This window comes from Phacochoerus africanus, chromosome 16 (genome assembly GCF_016906955.1).
Source record: "Phacochoerus africanus isolate WHEZ1 chromosome 16, ROS_Pafr_v1, whole genome shotgun sequence".
Taxonomy (NCBI): Eukaryota; Metazoa; Chordata; class Mammalia; order Artiodactyla; family Suidae; genus Phacochoerus; species Phacochoerus africanus.
Window position 1 is genome coordinate 7,303,902 of NC_062559.1, and position 19,884 is coordinate 7,323,785.

At 45.7% G+C, this 19,884-nt stretch overlaps 1 protein-coding gene across 1 annotated transcript in view; it reads left to right on the forward strand.

Moving 5' to 3' along the window:
* TRPV5 (transient receptor potential cation channel subfamily V member 5) overlaps positions 1–17,627 on the forward strand; it is a 33,549-nt gene extending 15,922 nt beyond the window's left edge. Inside the window, 7 exon segments of the mRNA XM_047763663.1 lie at positions 7,392–7,478; positions 7,586–7,662; positions 7,905–8,070; positions 8,272–8,338; positions 10,432–10,700; positions 15,171–15,277; positions 16,028–17,627. Coding sequence (XP_047619619.1) covers positions 7,392–7,478; positions 7,586–7,662; positions 7,905–8,070; positions 8,272–8,338; positions 10,432–10,700; positions 15,171–15,277; positions 16,028–16,328 — 1,074 coding nt within the window. The 3' untranslated portion in view covers positions 16,329–17,627.
* The last annotated feature ends 2,257 nt before the right edge of the window (positions 17,628–19,884 follow it).

The window sequence follows — 19,884 nt, forward strand, 5'->3', positions numbered from 1 at the left end:
GTGTGGAGGGGCAGGAAGGGAGACCCGGGAGCAGCACTGTGACCTGAGTTTTGAGGGTTAAGGGTGAACCAGAAAAATGTGGTGGAGGAACGCATTTTAAGAAAAGGGCACACAAGAGTTCCCTTCGTGGCATAGTGGTTAATGAATCCAACTAGGAGCCATGAGGTTGCGGGTTCGTTCCCTGGCCTTGGTCCATGGGTTAAGGATCCAGCGTTGCCGTGAGCTGTGGTGTGGGTCGCAGATGTGGCTTGGATCCCGCACTTCTGTGGTTCTGGCATAGGCCTGTGGCTGCAGCTCCGATTAGACCCCTAGCCTGGGAACCTCCATATGCTGAGGGAGCAGCTCAAGAAAAGGCCAAAAAAAACAAAATAAGAAGAAGAAGAAGAAAAAGGCACAGTTCATGCGGAGGCCTGACTTAACCACTGAAGACCCCAATCATTCAACATGGCTGGAGGTCCCACAGAGGATGGGGACACAGGGCAGGAGACAGACCAGCAAGGGTTCTGAACCTCACATCGGTAGTCTGAGTTTGATTTGTTATTCTTATCTCACAATGCACACGTCCTGCTAAAAGAACATGTGTGCAACCAACAAGAATTCTGTACCTCATGCTTGATGCTCTGAGTCTTATTTTTTTAATCCTACCTTACAATCACCACTTCTAAGCAAAAGAATACATGTTCATGATTTAAAATTCAAATGGCAGGTGTAATGAAGAGCCACAGTGTGCTGGCTGGCCCTTCCTCACCTATGGCTTACTTCCCCCCCCCGCAAAAAAAAGAGGAGGCAACCAGTTTTCACCTCTTTAAGTTTCATTCCTGTTGTTACCTATGCGTTGCTGAGTAGTAGGACTCTATTAATAGTTATTAATTAAATGTAGACTTTATCTATTGAATCTAATATGATAAAGATTTAAAGAATATCTGCCAGTCCCATTTCCTTCTCATTTTTATTTTAAATTTTTTTTTTTTTTTTAGGGCTGCACCCACAACATATGGAAGTTCCCAGGCTAGGGGTCAAATAGGAGCTACAGCTGCCAGCCTACACCACAGCCATAGCAACACGAGATCTGAGCCACATCTGTGACCTACATCACAGCTCACAGCAATGTCAGATCCTCAACCCACTGAGCAAGGCCAGGGGTCGAACCCACATCCTCATGAACACTAGTCGAGTTCATTTCCACTGAGCCACAATGGAAACTGCTAGGAAAGGTTTTTTTTTTTTTAATTTTCTCACTGTACAGCAAGGGAATCAAGTTATCCTTACATGTATACATTACAATTACATTTTTTCCCCAGCCTTTCTTCTGTTGCAACATGAGTATCTAGACAAAGTTCTCAATGCTACTCAGCAGGATCTCCTTGTAAATCTATTCTAAGTTGTGTCTGATAAGCCCAAGCTCCCACTCCCTCCCACTCCCTCCCCCTCCCATCAGGCAGCCACAAGTCTTTTCTCCAAGTCCATGATTTTCTTTTCTGAGGAGATGTTCATTTGTGCTGGATATTAGATTCCAGTTATAAGTGATATCGTATGGTATTTGTCTTTGTCTGTCTGGCTTATTTCACTCAACATGAGATTCTCTAGTTCCATCCATGTTGCTGCAAATGGCATTATGTCATTCTTTTTATGGCTGAGTAGTTTTCCATTGTGTATATATACCACATCTTCCTAATCCAGAGAAGCCACGTGGTGATATTTGCCTTTGGGAAATGTTGGTTCAAAAGCGAAGTGAAGAATGGGTTTAATGAGGGGGGTGAGGGTACAGGGTAGATTGGGTGGTATGGGTTTGCATTAGGCAATGTGGGTTTGAAGGCCAGGGGAGCATATGAGGGAACTGAGAGGCTGAATGAACTGGACCTTGAGAATGTGTCTCTATTAATTCACTTCACCAAATATACCCTTGATCCCAAAACCTTTTCATATGAACCACATATCTGGAAAACTGTGGGTCAGCCTCTCAGTGGAGATAGGAAATCTTGAGTACAATTCCCAAGGAATAAAATTCTTAAAAATGCAAAGAAAAACTCATTACCACTTTGAGTTTAGAGTTTAACTCTAAAGATGCAAATGTGGTCGATTAAGGGGGAATTCTTATCAGCTCAACAGACATCAGAAAGTCTGTCATTAAAATTCAATGCAGAGTTCCCGTCATGGCACAGTGGAAATGAATCCGACTAGGAATCATGAGGTTGTGGTTCGATCCCTGGCCTCGCTCAGTGGGTTAAGGATCTGACGTTGCTATGAGCTGTGGTGTAGTTCGCAGACATGGCTTTGATCTGGTGTTGCTGTGGCTGTGGTGTAGGCCGGGGGCAATAGCTCCTATTAGACCCCTAGCCTGGGAACCTCCATATGCTATGGATGTGCCCCTTAAAAGGACAAAAAAAAAAAAAAATTCAATGCCTTTGTCCATTTTTATTTTTTATTTTTTAAAATGATTTTTATTTTTTCCATTATATTTGGTTTACAGTGTTCTGTCAATTGTCTACTGTATGGTAAAGTGACCCAGTCATACATACATACATACATACATACATACATTCTTTTTCTCACATTATCCTCCATCATAAGTGACTAGATATAGTTCCCAGTGGTATACAGCAGGATCTCATTGCTTATCCATTCCAAGCCCCTGTCCATTTTTAAAACACTAAAATCTTTCTCAACTTTGAAAAGAATCTCTTACAAACAGCCAACCTTACACATCAGTGTGAAACACTAGAATTCTTGAAATCAAAAGAAAAGAAAGCTTTTTTTATAGGCCACCGCTATCATTATTTGCTCAATTGAGGCATAACTGACAAATGAAATTGTATTTAAACTGTTCATCACGGAGTTCCCGTCGTGGCGCAGTGGTGCAGTGGTTAACGAATCCAACTAGGAACCATGAGGTTGCGGGTTCGATCCCTGCCCTTGCTCAGTGGGTTAACGATCCGGCGTTGCCGTGAGCTGTGGTGTAGGTTGCAGACGCGGTTTGGATCCCGCGTTGCTGTGGCTCTGGTGTAGGCCGGTGGCTACAGCTCCGATTGGACCCCTAGCCTGGGAATCTCCACATGCCGCGGGGGCGGCCCAAGAAATAGGAAAAAGACAAAAAAAAAAAAAAAAAACCTGTTCATCGCAATTAATATACATTGTAAAAGGCTTCCTGTCTAGTTATATATCCATCATCTCACATATTTATCTTTTTTAAAGTTAGAACAATTAAATTCTACTCTCTTAGCAAATACTAATTGTACAATACAATGCAATACCTATAGTTACCATGTGTTACCATTAACTCCTCAAACCTCATTCATCTTATAGCTGAAGGTTTGTACCCTTTAACCAATTTCTTCCTATTTCATCCACCACCCTGCCAATCACTTTTCTGCTCTCTGTTTCTGGGCGTTTGACTTAAAAAAAAAAAAATTCCACATATAAGTGATACCATGCAGTATTTGCCTTAACCTGTTGGAACTTATTTCACTCAGCCTAATGCCCTCAAGGTCCATCTCTATTGTCACAAATGACAGGATTTCTTTTTTTCTCATGGCTGAATAATATTCCATTGTGTATACATACATACCTTTCATCTTCTTTATCCATTATCCATTGATGGGCACTTAGGTTGTTCCTATATCTTTGCTACTGCAAACCATGTTGCAGTTAACATGTGGCTATGTCTTCCAGATTCTGTTTTCATTTCCTTTGGATGTATACCCAGAAATAGAATTGCTGGATCATGTGGGGGTTCCATTGTTAATTTTTGAGCAACTTTCTATTCTGTTTTCAATTTACATTCCTACCAGCATTGTACAGTGGTTCCTTTTCTCCACATCCTTGCCAACACTTGTTATTGCCTGTCTCTCTGATAATAGCCATCCTAACAGGTATGAGGTGATACCTCGTTGTAGTTTAGATTTGCATTTCCCTGATGACTAGTGATGTTGGCACCTTTTTGTGTACCTGTCAACCTGTATATGTCTTCTTTGGGAAAATGTGTATTCAAGTCCATTTTTTAAAATCGGATTGTTTGTATTTCATGCTATTGAGTTGTATGAGGTACCATTATTTTACAGCAACTTTCACACATGTATATTACCTTTTGTTTTCCAGAGAAAGCAGGGTTTTTTTTTTAAGCAAACAAATAAAAGCCTTATAAAAGGGTCTGCATGGTGGTCTTGGAGAGCAGCAAGGAAGTCTCTCAGGAGACCGTGGCACTCCCCAACCTGCTTTAAGGGAGGGGACCTTTGGGGACAGAGTGGTGGAGACAGTTATTTCAGGGAAGTCAGATTCCAGGTGGAGCAGAGGCAAAATTCTGGGGTCTCTGGACACCTCTGTTACTCACTGTTGAATTTGAGCAGTGGAACTCCTACTCATATAGGAATCTGTTGAACAAACAAAGACATACATGAGGGGTGGCCCCAAAAGGAGGTTGCGGTAACCAGAACTTTGTCCAATGTTCTCCTTTAGTTTTCATTTATTTATTTTTATTTAATGATTTTTATATTTTCCATCATAGCTGGTTTACCGTGTTATGTCAATTTTCCTACTGCACAGCAAGATGACTCTGTTACACATACGTTCCTTTTTCTCACACTATCATGCTCCATCATAGGTGACTAGATATAGTTCCCAGTGTTATACAGCACCATCTCATTGCTTATCCATTACAAGGCAATGCTTTGCATCTATTAACCCCAAATTCCTAGTCCATCCCAATCCCTCCCCCTCCCCCATGGCAACCACAAGTCTGTTCTCTATGTCCATAATTTTCTTTTCTGTGGGAAGGTTCATGTGTGCCATATAGTAGATTCCAGATATAAGTGATATCGTATGGTATTTGTCTTTCTCTTTCTAACTGACTTCACTTACTATGAGAGCCTCTAGTTCCATCCATGTTGCTGCAAATGGCATTATTTTGTTCTTTCTATGGCTGTGTAGTATTCCCTTGTGTATGCAAACCACATCTTCTTAATCCATTCATCTGTCAATGGACATTTAGGTTGTCACTATTCTCCTTTAGCTGGAGTTTCACTTGTTCATCACCTGGTGGAATAGCTCATGCTACTCTCCTGCTGTCCTCAAGGGGCACCCCAATCCTCACAACTCTCCCAGCCAACTAGTGCACAGTTCATTGCATCTCTGTTGAGCCAATTTTCTCAGGAAATGGTGGTGGCAGTTTTTCCAGACATACCCAACCAAGGTGCAAAGAAAGCTCTTTTAAAAACTCAAAAAAAGTCATACAGGCACATATATGGCATAGATGCAGTTATTTCATTTCTGTATTTAATGTTATTTCATTTCTATAGTTAATGTATTTATTTCTCATGCTACTTACTACCTGATCAAAAAGAGTTAGCTTGAAAGACAGACACTATAGGAACATTAAGATAAAGGATCCATGATCTGAATTTTAGGATGGTGGAAAGGGCACTCAAAGATAGTTGTTAGAACTGGAGATTAAAAAAAAAAAAAGAATTCTGAGCTTCTTTGGGAGCAAGACAAAAGCAAAAAGTCCCACATATGATAAAATTTGCCAGTTTCTCAGGAGAGATAAACATCAGAGAGGTTTACAGAACATTAGTCCTTTAAGCAACAACAGCAAGGGAACTGGAGTCTAGTCACAGGTTGTTAGATCACATTGTTCACTAGGCATATTGGTCACCAACTCCTTTCCTGGTCTTCTCTGCTCCATGTAATTTACCCAACACATTTCCACCATCTCTTGGTAAGTCTGGTCCTACTGTCCCCTAAAGTCTATGTCCTTGGCTTCTTCAGTATGACACACACACACTGAGCAGCTACAGGATGCTTGGCAAGTGCCTTCTTTATCTCCTAGATCCTCTCCTATGACAGAGCATCTCTTCCTCTTTGAAAAGCTGTGCCTCTCATTGGGCCAGCAAGCACACTGCTGAAGCAGCCTGCAGAAGGATGACTAGAGGTCCCAGGTGACTAGCAGAACAGAGAGGGTTAGCATTTTTCAGTCCTAATGAGGGAATCACATCTTCCCCATTTGAGATTATTGCCAGGGCCTCTCAGCTACTGCCTTGGGTGTATGGTGCAGAGATGTGACCTTGGGAACAGAGGTCCCCAAAGTCTAAAGGGTCCTCAAGTGTGTTGAAATTATCTGTATAATTTCATGTGGGAATTATGTTATATGTGAATAGAGTTCTGCACATAGGCTCTGTGGTCTTTATGATAATCTCAGATGGGATCATAACTTCAAAAAAATTAAGGAGCATTACTGTGGACTTCTACTGCTGCCTTTGAGTAATCTTTCAAGCCTTTCACTGTGCAGAAGGAAGCTAGGTTTTATTCCATCCTGACCTTAGGACTTTGTCGTCTACACCTACTGTCCGGAATAAGGCAGAGTCCTTCGTTAGAGTTGAAATCCATAGCATGTCTCAAGCCTTCTTCTATATTGCCAAGTCATAATAAAACCACAATGAGGAAGGAGTTCCCGTTGTGGCTCAGTGGTGATGAACCTGACTAGTATCCATGAGGATGTGGGTTCAATCCCTGGCCTTGCTCAGTGGCTTAAGGATCCAGCTTTGCCATGAACTGTGGTGTAGGTCTGACAGCTGCAGACCAGCTGTGTGGCTGTGGCTGTGGATCCTGTGCTGCTGTGGCTGTGGTGTGGGCTGGTAGCTACAGCTCCGACTCGACCCCTAGCCTGGGAATTTGCATATGCTTTGGGTGCAGCCCTAAAAAGACAAAACAAACAAACAAACAAAACAAAACAAAACGAAAAACCCACAATGCATATCTATAGTGCTCTATGGTTTATAAACTATGTCCAAATACATTATCTGATTTGGTCTTCACAGTAACCCTGGGAGGTAAGCATTGCAGTCTCCATTTCACAGAGGAAAAACACCAGCTCAAGGAGTTGCAGTGACTGATTCAGGGTTTCTCTAGAGCTGGCAAATTCTGGGTCCATTCCAGGACCTGAATTCTATGATATGATTATATTCTACCTACCAAGAACCACAGTGTGATGGGAAAAGCTGGCCTTTCAGCATAGCTGAAACCATCCCAAGCCACTAAGACCTCTTCCTGTTAGTTTAGCCTTATTAACCTGACGCTCTGAAATGTGACCTCAGCCCCTCAGTATACACACTGCAAAGTATTGCTCACAACCCTTATATAAAAAGTGACTTGCTAGATGATAACTCAGCTTATTAGTGTACACTCTATAGGAATATTATGCTTTGGGTACATAGACTAATGCCATGGTCAGAGACTGAGCCACAGGGGCAAATACAAGGCGGGTGGTGGTGGTGATGCAGGTGGCAGGGGGAGATTTTCTTTGACTTGGACAGACTTGAGCTGCATTAGATCACTCGCTCAAAAGGATTTGCCTCTCAATCCATCAGAAGGCACTTCTTATCCTCAACTTCTTGCCACAGGAGGCCTATGTGACTCACCAAGATAAAATCCGGTTGGCGGGGGAGCTGATGACCGTCTTCGGGGCTGTGATCATCCTGTTTCTAGAGGTAAAGGTTGCAGCCGGATCCAGGCTGAGGCCAACCCCCTGGGGCCTCGACCTGAACTGCCGTCCACATCGTTATTATTTGTTTGTTTTTTCCTGACCTTTTCCCAGATCCCAGATATCTTCAGGGTCGGTTTCTCTCGCTATTTCGGACAGACTGTCCTTGGGGGACCATTCCATGTCATCACGTGAGTGTCTTTGCTTCCAGCCCCCTACCTTCCCTTGCCGGAAATGTCCCAGGTCTCCCATCCCCTCTCTGGGACCCTCACTTCCAGGGAGTTTTCTCCAGGGGATTTATATGTGTGACCGTGTGCTTAGGTATAAAGACTAAGCTGAGTGTGGGAGGCCCATGCAAGTCAATGCCGTGCTGGAGGGGACCTAGCATATTTCCAGTCCTCCTCTCACTCTGCCCTCGCTGCTCTCCCCACAGCATCACCTATGCCTCCCTGGTGCTGGTGACCATGGTGATGCGGCTTTCCAACACTGATGGCGAGGTGGTACCCATGTCCTTCGCCCTGGTGCTAGGCTGGTGCAGTGTCATGTACTTTGCCCGAGGATTCCAGATGCTGGGTCCCTTCACCATCATGATCCAGAAGGTCAGTGCCTTCCCCACACTTTCCTCTGGCTTCAGACATTGGACCTTCTCAGACAGAGGGAGGGAGTAGGGGCAAAAAGGAAAATGCTGGGAGTGGGTCTGGTGAAACTACGGTGACTTCTGCTCTATCAGCAATGGCTTCGGAGAGACAGGTGGAAAAAGGATTCTCCCCTGCCCTCACCCTCCTCTCTGTTTTTTATAGATGATTTTTGGAGACCTGTTGCGTTTTTGCTGGCTGATGGCTGTGGTTACTCTGGGATTTGCCTCAGGTGAGAGCACCACTCTCTCCTCCACCAGATCATCCAACCCAGCTCTCCAGGAAATTCTCTCTCACTCTTGCTCTCCTTTCTCAATCCTCATTTGCCTCTCTGCTTTTTCTTCCCGCCTGGTGGAAAGTGCATCAAAAACCACTCATATCTGTAGGATCAGGGTCACTCAGGTTGGCCTAGAAAGTAGACCCATGTGCTCTGAATTTTGAGGCCAATAACATTCAAGATCTTTAAAGGGCTTTGAGGTGAGCAGGATATTAAACAGGAAAGACTGGCCAGTCGTGAAAAGTGCTAGAGGCAAACAGACCGTCCAGTACGTAACTGCTCTGTGTTGACACTTCAGAAGAAGAAACAAAAAACAGTCAATAATACATCAAGTGCCTTTTTTGTTTTTTCTATGTGTGGCCAAAGTTGAAAGAAAGGAATTTGCAGAAGGAAATACAGAAAAGGGGTTTGGAGAGCTTGAAGAATGAAAGAGGAAAGCAGAAGAGTCTGAGCCTCCCAAGAGAGGCTGGGAGAAGAGAGACAAGTGGGGACCCAGTTCTGGGCCAAGGCACAGGGGGAGAGGGCCGGGGAGAGGAGAGAGGAAGGGAGAAGGGAACACATGGAGACAAAGTGGACGTTCTTAGGGAAAGATGGGGAGAGGAAGGAAGGGCGAAAAATGGCAACTCAAAACCAGTCCTCCGTGACTGAAGCTGAAACTGAAACCACTCCTCTGTGTCTGAAGCTGAACCTCCAGATGGGTAGATGAATGGTTTGATGTGTGTGTGAAGACCCCAACCTTAAAGACCATGAGGACAAAGGATGCAACTCTTGGGCTAGGCATTTCCCTGCATAATGGAGGTTTGCCCAAAACAGCGGCCCCAAAATAAATACACCAAGATCTGAACTCTGAGAGGGTAAAACTGTGGTAGGCAGCCTGTATGGAGTATTCCTCATCCTTCTTCCTCTCCACCATCCCCAGCTGTATCTACACATATACACAATGAGGAGTCTTTTAGAGGTTCCAGTGCTGAAATTAGTTTCCAGGATGCCCAGTACCATCCAGTAAGCTATGTGTTGAGCAGGGAAATCTTTTTCCTGAAGATCCAAGCTCACCCAGGAAATCTCTGAGTGATAGATGGTTATCTAGAGGCCAGTGAGTTTTTTTTGTTGTTGTTGTTTTGTTTTGTTTTGTCTTTTTTCCATAGGGCCATGCCTGCAGCATAAGGAAGTTCCCAGGCTAGGGGTTGAATCGGAGCTATAGCTGCCATCCTACACCTCAGCCACAGCAACACCAGATCTGAGCCCCATCTGCAACCTGCGCCATAACTTTCAGCAATGCCATAGCCTTAACCTACTGTGCAAGGCTAGGGGTCAAACCGGCATCCTCATGGATACTAGTTGGGGTCTCGACCCGCTGAGCCACAGTGGGAATGCCAAGTAGATTTTTTTTTAAGGCACTTTTCTTTTAGCCTTTTCATGTACTCAGTTCTTTAAAATTGTTGGAGAGTCCATGCATTCTTATAACAACTTGCCTTTTAAATATCTGGTTTTCTGAAATGTAAAAACCAGTAAAGTGACTTACATATTTATTTATTTTGATTTTATGGCTGCATCTGCAGCATATGGAAGTTCCCAGGCTAGAGGTCTAATTGGAGCTGTAGCCGCCGGTCATAGCCACAGCCACAGCAATGCAGGATCCAAGCAGCATCTGAGACCTACACCACAGTTCATGGCAATGCTGGATCCTGTAACCCACCAAGCAAGGCCAGGGATCGAACCCAAGTCCTCATGGATGCTGGTTGGGTTCCTTACCACTGAGCCACTATGTAAAGTGACTTATTACATATATATGTTTTGCTAAATTCTGAGTATTACCATTATCCAGTGTGATGAGCTTGGTCATAGGACTTGGTCAGAGTCAGCCAGGTCCACAGTTCAAAATGTGACCTCCGTGTGTAATTCACGCATCTCCATGTATGTGTGCGCGTGTGCCTGTGTGTAAATGAGTAGGGATGTACGTGCAGGTTGAATGACTGCTGACCAGGCCCATGCTTATTGTGATAACTTCCGGTTTCCTGATCTCCATGCTCCCTTCCTGGGCGGAGCAGCGTTTTTTATCATTTTCCAGACAGAGGATCCATCCAAACTGGGACAGTTCTATGACTACCCCATGGCGCTCTTCAGCACCTTTGAGCTGTTCCTCACCATCATCGATGGCCCCGCCAACTATGACGTGGATCTGCCCTTCATGTTCAGCATCGTCTACTTCGCCTTCGCCATCATTGCCACTCTGCTGATGCTCAACCTGCTCATCGCCATGATGGGTGACACACACTGGCGGGTGGCCCACGAGCAGGACGAGCTCTGGCGAGCCCAGGTGTGTCCACCGATGTTAGTCTTACGATAGGGGCCGGGGAGGGAGAGAAACATCAAAGTGGAACATGTTGTGGCAGGTGACTCTTAGAATAACCCAGTGAAGCTGTCACCCCAAGAGAGGTACTTTGGGATAGATGGAGGGGACAAAAGAGGGTGGGATGGTGGGAGAGGAGCTGGGTCTTGATCACAGGGGAAGGGTAGCTCCCAGAGTCCTCCTTGAATCCAGTGGGAACTAGAAACTGTCTTATTCATATATATTCTAGTTTTTAATTTGGAACTTATCTTCTATTTGCTTCTGCAACTTCCTGTTTCCTCTATGATATCTTCTTTATATCATAATAGGCTAATAACATTTTAGAGTTGGAAGTGCCTCTAGTGGTCCTCTGGTCAGGACCCAGCATACACCCACTTATTGACCGGAGGGTCAGTCAATACTTTTTAAATGTTGATAAGGACCTGATTATCATGCAGATTTGGGTCAAGGTTGGGAGGAGAGACCTTTGTCATAGGTCAAAAGTTTTGTTTTTAGAAAAGTCTGTAGTGCCTTAACCTGAAGCTTATCTTTCTATAATTCTATTCTTGGACTAGAACTGGCCCCAGTTCTCGTAGCATGCAGACCCCTCCTCCATCTTGCATACGAGCACCATTCAGATATTTGAAGACAGCCATCATGAAGCCCCTCAGACTTTTCATTCATGCGCAATAATGATGTAGAGCCTGCTCTGTGTTGGGCAGTGTCTAGGAGCAGGGATACAATACACATGGATGGAGTCTGTGTCCTCTTGCAGCTTACAGGCTGGCTGGGAAGACAGACACCAAACAAACGGCTTCAGAAAACTGCACAATTACGGCAGCAAACGTGCCATAGAGAAGTAGAACGTGCTAAGAACAGGGCACAACTGGAAAGTGAGGAAATGATTTCTTGATGGAGTGACATTTAAGATGGGTACTAATTAGTCCATTAAGAAGAAGGAAGGGAGAGGGTGCCAGGATTTGTAACAGTTGGGACTCTTGACTCTAGGGATAGGAAACCAAACTCAAATAAGCTTTAAAAGGGTTGGGGGGAGTTCCTGTGGAGACTCAGCGGTAACAAACCCGACTAGGATCCATGAGGATGCAGGTTCGATCCCTGGCCTCGCTCAGTGAGTTAAGGATCCAGCATTGCTGTGGTTGTGGTGTAGGTCACCCATGCAGCTCCAATTCGACCCCTAGCCTGGGCATTTCCATAGGCTGTGGGTATGACCCCAAAAAGACAAAAAAATAAAAGGTGGGGGGGACTGTGAGGGGGAGGGTATGTTGATCCTCATCTCGGGAAAGTTTAAGGAATCAAACTAGCTTTAGGAACGTCTGGCCAGAGCCTGGATCTCCATTCTACACATTATATCCGTTTCTCTGTTCTTCTCTCTTCTGTCCTCTTCTAAGTCCCTTGCTTGCATCACATCAGGAAGCTCTAAATTCCCAAAGGAAAGAGCAGGTGCTCTGTGTTCCAAATTCTGAGGGCCCCTTTCTTACGGGATCCTGTGCGCCTCTCGATGCTGTGGATAACAGCCCTTGAAAGTGCCTCTTCCTCCAGAACCCACCTCATTGCAACAAGTCTGATCAGAGGTGCATCTTTTTTTTAATTAATTAATTAATTTTTCTGCTGTACAGCATGGGGGCCAAGATACACTTACATGTATACATTTTTTCTCACCCTTCATTCCGTTACAATATATCTAGACATAGTTCTCAATGCTACTCAGCAGAATCTCATTGTAAATCCATTCCAAGTTGTATATGATAACCCCAAGCTCCTGATCTCTCCCATTCCCTCCCTCTCCCCCGAGGCAGCCACAAGTCTATTCTCCAGGTCCATGATTTTCTTTTCTGTGGAAATGTTCATTTGTGCTGTACATTAGATTCCAGTTGCCAAAGCAATCCTGAGAAACAAAAACCAAGCAGGGGGCATAGCTCTCCCAGACTTCAAGCAATATTACAAAGCCACAGTCGTCAAAACAGTGTGGTACTGGTATCAAAACAGACAGACAGACCAATGGAACAGAATAGAGAACCCAGAGATAAACCCTGACACCTATGGTCAATTAATCTTTGACAAGGGAGGCAAGAACATAAAAGGGGGAAAAGAGGAGTTCCCTTCGTGGTGCAGTGGTTAACGAATCCGACTAGGAACCATGAGGTTGTGGGTTCGGTCCCTGCCCTTGCTCAGTGGGTTAACGATCCGGCATTGCCGTGAGCTGTGGTATAGGTTGCAGACGCAGCTTGGATCCCGCGGTGCTGTGGCCACCGGCTACAGCTCCAATTCGACCCCTCACCTGGGAATCTCCATATGCCGCAGGAGCGGCCCAAAGAAATAGCAAAAAAAAGACAAACAAAAAAAAAAGAAAGGGAAAAAGAAAGTCTATTCAGCAAGCATTGCTGGGAAACCTGGACAGCTGCATGCAAAGCAATGAAATTAGAACACACCCTCACACCATGCACAGAGGCGCATCCTTGAATTTAAGGTTAAGGCCAAAGCTCGGGGAATGGTGGAAGTGGAAGTGGTGGAGTCTGGGGGAGACTAGACTCATTAACCAGGCCTGGGTGAAGTCCAGTATGCTCTAACTGATGGTTTGAGAGAGGAGGAGAAGTGACTCTCTAAATGGAGGCTGGGCTCTGTTACCAGGGGAGGGTAGGGGCTGAATGATGGCACAAGGAGAAATAACAAACATCCTTTTTAAGATAAAGACAAAAGGCTATCCAGGGAAAGGGAAGAGGATGGAAAGCTCTGAGGTTGAAGGGAGCTTGGGGTGACTAAGAAACAGAGAGAAGGCCGAGAGGAGCCTGGCCTGCTGAGAAAGATGGTGAGTGGGTGAAGACAAAATAGAGAGTGGAGCTACTTGGGGAATTGTTAGTTCCTCTGGTTAATCAAGCTTCCGGACCCAATCCATCCTGACTGACCCCTCTGCTCAGGCCTAATAGATCATGAACCTTGTGGACCCCTCAAAAGGTCTTTCATTTATTTCTTTATTTATTTATTTTAAGGGCTGAACCTGTGGCATATGGAGGTTCCCAGGCTAGAGGTCTAATCGGAGCTACAGCTGCCAGCCTACATCACAGTCACAGCAATGCCAGATCTGAGCTGCATCTGTGACCTACACCGCAGCTTGCGGCAACCCTGGATCCTCAACCCACTGAGCAAGGCCAGGGAGTGAGCCCACGTCCTCATGGATACTAGTTCCGTTCTTAACCACAACGGGAACTCCAAAAGGTCTTGCTCTGATGGGAAGAATGCAGGGTAAAGAGGGGTCATGCCTTTCCTCGTGTGGGATTCTTCACTATAAGTAGCACCGAAAATGGAGTCAGGTCTTTTAGCAAATATGCAATCGGCCCATATTAGGCCTCTGAGCAACTAAAACCCCCACATTTTTGCAGCATGACTGACTTAGCTAAACTCTTTTGCCATTTCTCCTGTACTCAATGTGCTACTTTAGTCTTCTACATAAATCTAGGACATTGCATTTGTTTTCTTAAAATTGATTTAGTGGGTTTTGACCAGCATTCTAGACTGGTGAGGTCATTTTTATATTGTTTTGTCATCTTGGCATATTATGTATCCCTCCCAGTTTTGTGTCACAGACATATTTGATAAGCTTGTCTTTTATGTTTCATCTAAGTAATTAATGAAGACTGGGCAAAGGACAGAACACGTGACATGCCACTAGAATTTTGCCTGCCAAGTCTGCAGTCATTAACCCATAGTTTTCCTTCCTAGGATACAGGTATATATTGAATTTGCTGCAAAGTCCCTGAATACAAGCAACATCATTTCACCCCCCAGATCATAGAGATACTATTTAATCATTTTATTTAACTCAAGATAACTGGTCTAAGGCTTTTCCTTGGAAAAAGGAAACGAGACTAGTTCAGAGTGATTCATTTTCCGTGAATCTGAACAGCAATGTCAGGGTCATTCTTCTGTTCAAAACACTCATAAACTATTCTCTCCTTTGTGGTGAATGACGAGGAAGGCAGGTAGCATGGTGCCACACACAGGCCAGGGATGGGTACCTGCTGTCATCTCCACCGGTCTCTGGCGTCCTCCTCTTACAGGCTCCTTTTGCTTCCCTCTGTTAGTAGCCACCACGTTTTCTGAAACTTGATACTTTTTTTTTCTTTCTTTTCTTTTCATTGTTGTTGTTGTTGTCTTTTTAGGGCCATACCTGCAGCCTATGGACGTTCCCAGGCTAGGTGTCAAACCAGAGCTGTAGCTGCCGGCCTACACCACAGCCACAGCCACAGCCGCACAGGATCTGAGCCACATCTATGACCCACACCACAGCTCACAGCAATGCCAGATCCTTAACCCACTGAGCAACGCCAGGGATCGAACCTGCATTCTCATGGCTACCAGTCGGACTCATTACAGCTGAGTCATAACAAGAACGCCTCATGGCTCTTTCTGAGTTCTTCCTCTGTCTCTTGACTCTTCTAGGTTGTAGCCACCACGGTGATGCTGGAGAGGAAGATGCCTCGAGCCCTGTGGCCTCGCTCTGGCATCTGTGGGTACAAGTACGGGCTGGGGGACCGCTGGTTCCTGAGGTGAGTGACAGTGTTGTCATGTGAACCGTCCCCCTGTGCGAGGCTGCGGGAACAAGGGTGACCAGTTCCACATTTCCGACCCTTTTCTCCATTCTTGAGACCCCACACGGGACCCAAAGGGAACGTCATTGCCCTATGAAGTGAAACCGTTAGCCTTTGGGGGGAGGGGCTGGAGCTGAAGTGGAGGGGTGCAAAGAATGCTGAGAGCCGATGCCAGGCTGTGAGTACATAGGGGTAGTCCTGCAGGACCAGCTGCGAGCATGTGTCTGTGCTCAGCTGTGGGCATGGGTTACCCAACCTGGTCTAGTATTGTTTCCACCTGACCCCCTCTTGTAGCATATTGTCACCTTGACGCTAACCTGCTCCTTCATTCTCTACCTTCAGCTCCTCCTGACTTTCTTCCCTCATTTATTTCCTAAAAAGCATCTCCTCATCCTTCCCTCACATTTATTTTTTAATCAGTGCTGTTTTCCCTTCCATGCGCACCCCATTCCCCGTCACACCCACACACAGGCCCCACTCCCCTCCAAACCCTGAACGCACAGCCTTCCCAATCTCTACCCCAGGTGATCCTTCATCTCCCTCCACGTCCCTTTATTTAATCCTAGACGTTCTTCTGGCTTCAACTCTGCCAACTCCCTCCCCCTTTCCTCTTGCTCCTGTTTCCTTCTGGGCCCCATTCACCTCTGCTTCTCCCCATGGCCCATCTCGGTCCACCTTGGCTGAGCCCTCTTCTCTCCCCCTCCTCAGGGTTGAAACCAACCAAGATCAGAATGCGCTGCGAGTACGTCGCTATGTGGAAGCTTTCAAGGGCTCAGACAAAGAGGAAGGACAAGAGCGTCTCTCTGAGAAACAGCCCTCTGTGGTGGAAAGTGGGACGCTAGCCAGGGCCTCCCTGGCCCTCCCCACCCCCTCCCTGTCCCGGACCACATCTCGCAGCAGCAGCAGTCACCGAGGTTGGGAGATCCTTCGTCGCAACACCCTGGGACACTTGAATCTCGGACTGGACCTTGGGGAGGGGGATGGAGAAGAAAGCGTCTATCACCTGTGATTAGGACGCTGTTACTCTTGTCCTGACTCCAGGTAGGCCTGCGGAGGGGCGGAGATGGAGACACTGCCTTTGCCAGTACCTGGCTTCCATGCCTGTTAATCCTGGGTGGGATGGACAGAATAATTCTGACAGACCAAGGCTTGCTCTTCACATCAGCATTTCCAGGGATGATCCAAGGGCCTTACGTAGCCTTCTGACTTCTTGGAAGTCCCACGTCTTAGGAAACGAAGGTATCTTTTCGAGCTAAGTCAGACCTGGCCACTAAAGACCTGAGGTAGGGATGCTACACCAATGACTGGGTCATCTCCTTTCTGCCCCCTGAGGCACTAGATTGCAAGCTGTGAAAGACTCCCTGGTTCTCTCGGGCTTCACGTGGGAAGAGCCAGGCTGGGCACTGAGGTTGCAACCTCTCACCTTTCCCTGAAGCCCATAGGATTCTTACTCACCTAACCAACCAAAACCCAGCTAAAAAACTGCGAGAAGAAAGATTCTTTATCTTTCCTTTATTTAAAAAAGAAATGCATTGCGATATACATAACATTTGCCATTTTAACTATTTGTGAGTGTACCCTTCCGTGGCATTACTTATATTCATATTGTTGGGCAACAGTCACCAACGTTCATCTATGGAATTTTTTAAACCTAAACTCTTGTACCCATTAGATATTCATTCCACATCATCCCATCCCCACGGCCCCTGATAAACCAACATTCTACGTTCTATGACTTTGACTACTCGCGTTACGTCACGAATGGAGAATCACACAGTGCGAGTCCTGTCGTGTCTGGCTCATTTGACATTGCATAATGTTTTCAAGATTCATCCATGCTGTAGTATGAGTCAAAATTTAATTCCTTTTAAAGGTCAACTAATATTTCGTTCTATGTATGTACCACCACATTGTGTTTATCCATCCATCCATTGATGGACGTTTGTGTTGTTACTGTTTTTGGCTAGTGTGAGTAATATTGCTAGGGCCATTGGTATACAATTATTTGTTCCAATTCCTGCATTCGACGTCTTTGGGTTTGTAACCAGAAGTGATTCCACATTCCCATTTGGCTGGGTCTTGTGGCAAGTCTCTGATTAATTTTTTGAGAAACTGCCATACTGTTTTCCACAGCAGCTGGACTCTTTTACATTTCCTCAGCAATTACACAGGATTCCCATTTCCCCACATCCTCACCAGCACTTGTCTCTTTCTGTTTTTGTGATAATCGCCATCCTTATGAAGTGGTATCCCATTGTGACTTTGATTTGCATTTCCCCAGTGACGAACAACTTTGAGCATCTTTTCACGTGCTTATTGGCCATTTGTATATCCTTGGAGAAATGTCTTTTCGAGTCCTTTGCCCACTTTTGAATTGTTTGGGGGGGTTGTAATTTTTGAGTTGTCTTAGCCTTGTTTTTTGAGACTGAGTCTAAAGTGTGTGTATCTCATTTGCATCCTGGTGTGTTTTTAAATATATGTGGTAAATTATTCCTTTTTTTTCTTTTTTTTCTTTTTTTTTTTTTTTACGGCCGCATCTGCGGCATATGGAAGATCCCAGGCTAGGGGTTGAATCAGAGCTACAGCTGCGGGTCTATGCCACAGTCATAGCAATGAAGGATCCAAGCTATGTCTAGACCCTACACTACAGCTCGTGGCAATGCTGGATCCATAACCCACTGAGCAAGGCCAGGGATTGAACTGGCGCCCTCGTGGATACTAGTCAGATTAATTATTCCTTTCTGTGCTTGGATGACACCATCATTTCTTTTATGGGACCATTCCTGGACTATCCCTGAGGTTGTCTGTTAGCAGCTATTCATCCTCTGTCTGGAGGAGGCAGGCTCCCAACTATGTCTCCTGCAATAGCCTTCTTCTACCTCCATCTGCGCTGGCCCTTGCGCTGAGCTGCTGAGTGACAGCAGTAACAGAGCATGGGCCATCCCTTTCCAGGAAGGAAACTGGGAGCTGGGTGTCCAGGGCACCCATTACAGCTTTGCTTTTGTCTCCAGCCCTTCTCATCCCAGCCCTATCATCACCCTCACCAAAAAGCCATAACAACTTTTAAGAGGCCTGTGGTCTAGACTAGCACAGAAGTAAGTGGGATTTGTGATGCTGCAGACAGGTTCATCTAGATACTCAAAATACAGATGAGTGTGGAAAGGTAAGCAATCACAGAAATATGCACACATGCATGTGTGCACAAACACACACACACACAGAGGAACATAGGTGGTTTGGTTTCTAAGCCTGCTCAGGAGTTCTCTTCCGTAGCAGCAGGTTAAGGATCTGGCATTGTCACTGCCGTGGCCCTGGTTGCTGCTATGGCATGGGTTTGATCCCTGGCCTGGCAACTTCCATACGCCAAAATAAAAAATAAGTAAACCCGCTTGGTCAGCATGATTTCTCTGATTCTCTTCCACAGTGGACGTGTTCCCTCTCTTGGGAAAGCCAAACTCCCATCTGTGCTCCAAGGCCGTTTTCTTTCTGTCTGTCCCCCCAACCCACCAACCCTTCTCATTCTTGTATCTTCCATGTCTCTCTCCCGCCACCAGCGCACTAGTCAGCACACAGCCATGCTCTGCTCTTTCCCTCTTCAAAGACATTGCAGTCACCCTCCATCAACTCCCATTCCTCCTTTTAGCTCCTGCCTTGTCTTTTTTACTCTCTCTTCAAGGCCAAACTTCTTAAGAAAAGACTCCACTGTCTACTGGCCTCACATTGAGGGCTCACCCCATTATGATGTGACCTTGTGCCCTCCGTGCTGCTGATAGCACTCTCATTGATTTTATCTACCTGTAGCTAAACCCACTGAATAATCTGAGTCTTGCACAAACTCCCTGTAGCATTGGGAAACTAGTGGATCATTCACCCCCTCTCTGCATACGCCTGGTGTACTCCCACGCACTCCTACTGCTCTGCCTGCTCCTCTCCTACCAACCCCTTCACTATGTTTTAGTCTACAGGCTGTTTTCCTCACCACCTGGAAAGATCCAGCAACCTCCGTAGATAGTATTCACACACACACACACACACACGCACACACTCATAATCCTGACTCCTTATCTCCACCCTAGATCTGTCTCCTGAGCTCCAGGCACGAACAGCCTAGACACCTGCCTATTGGACAGCTCTACCCGGATATTTTATAGACACCTCGAAGGCAACATGTCCCAAACTGAACAGCTTTTCTTCCTCCCAAACCTGCTCCTCCACTGGTGCTTCCAACCATGTAAGTAGGCAAAATTGCCTCACCAGAGTCTCAGGAGTCATCCTCAACAGCTGTCCCAACTTTCAGATGTGGTCAGTCTCAGGTCTTGTGGAGCCTAGTCCCCAAAACATCTCCTTTGAAAAAGAATCCCTTCTTTTTTTTTTTTTACTTGCTTTTTTTAGGGCCAAAGGTGCAGCATATGGAAGTTCCCAGGCCAGGGGTAGAATCGGAGCCATAGCTGCCGGCCTACACCACAGCCACAGCAGCACCAGATCCAAGCTGCATCTGCAACCTACACAGCAGCTCACGGCAATGCCAGATCTTTAACCCACTGAGCGAGGCCAAGGATTGAACC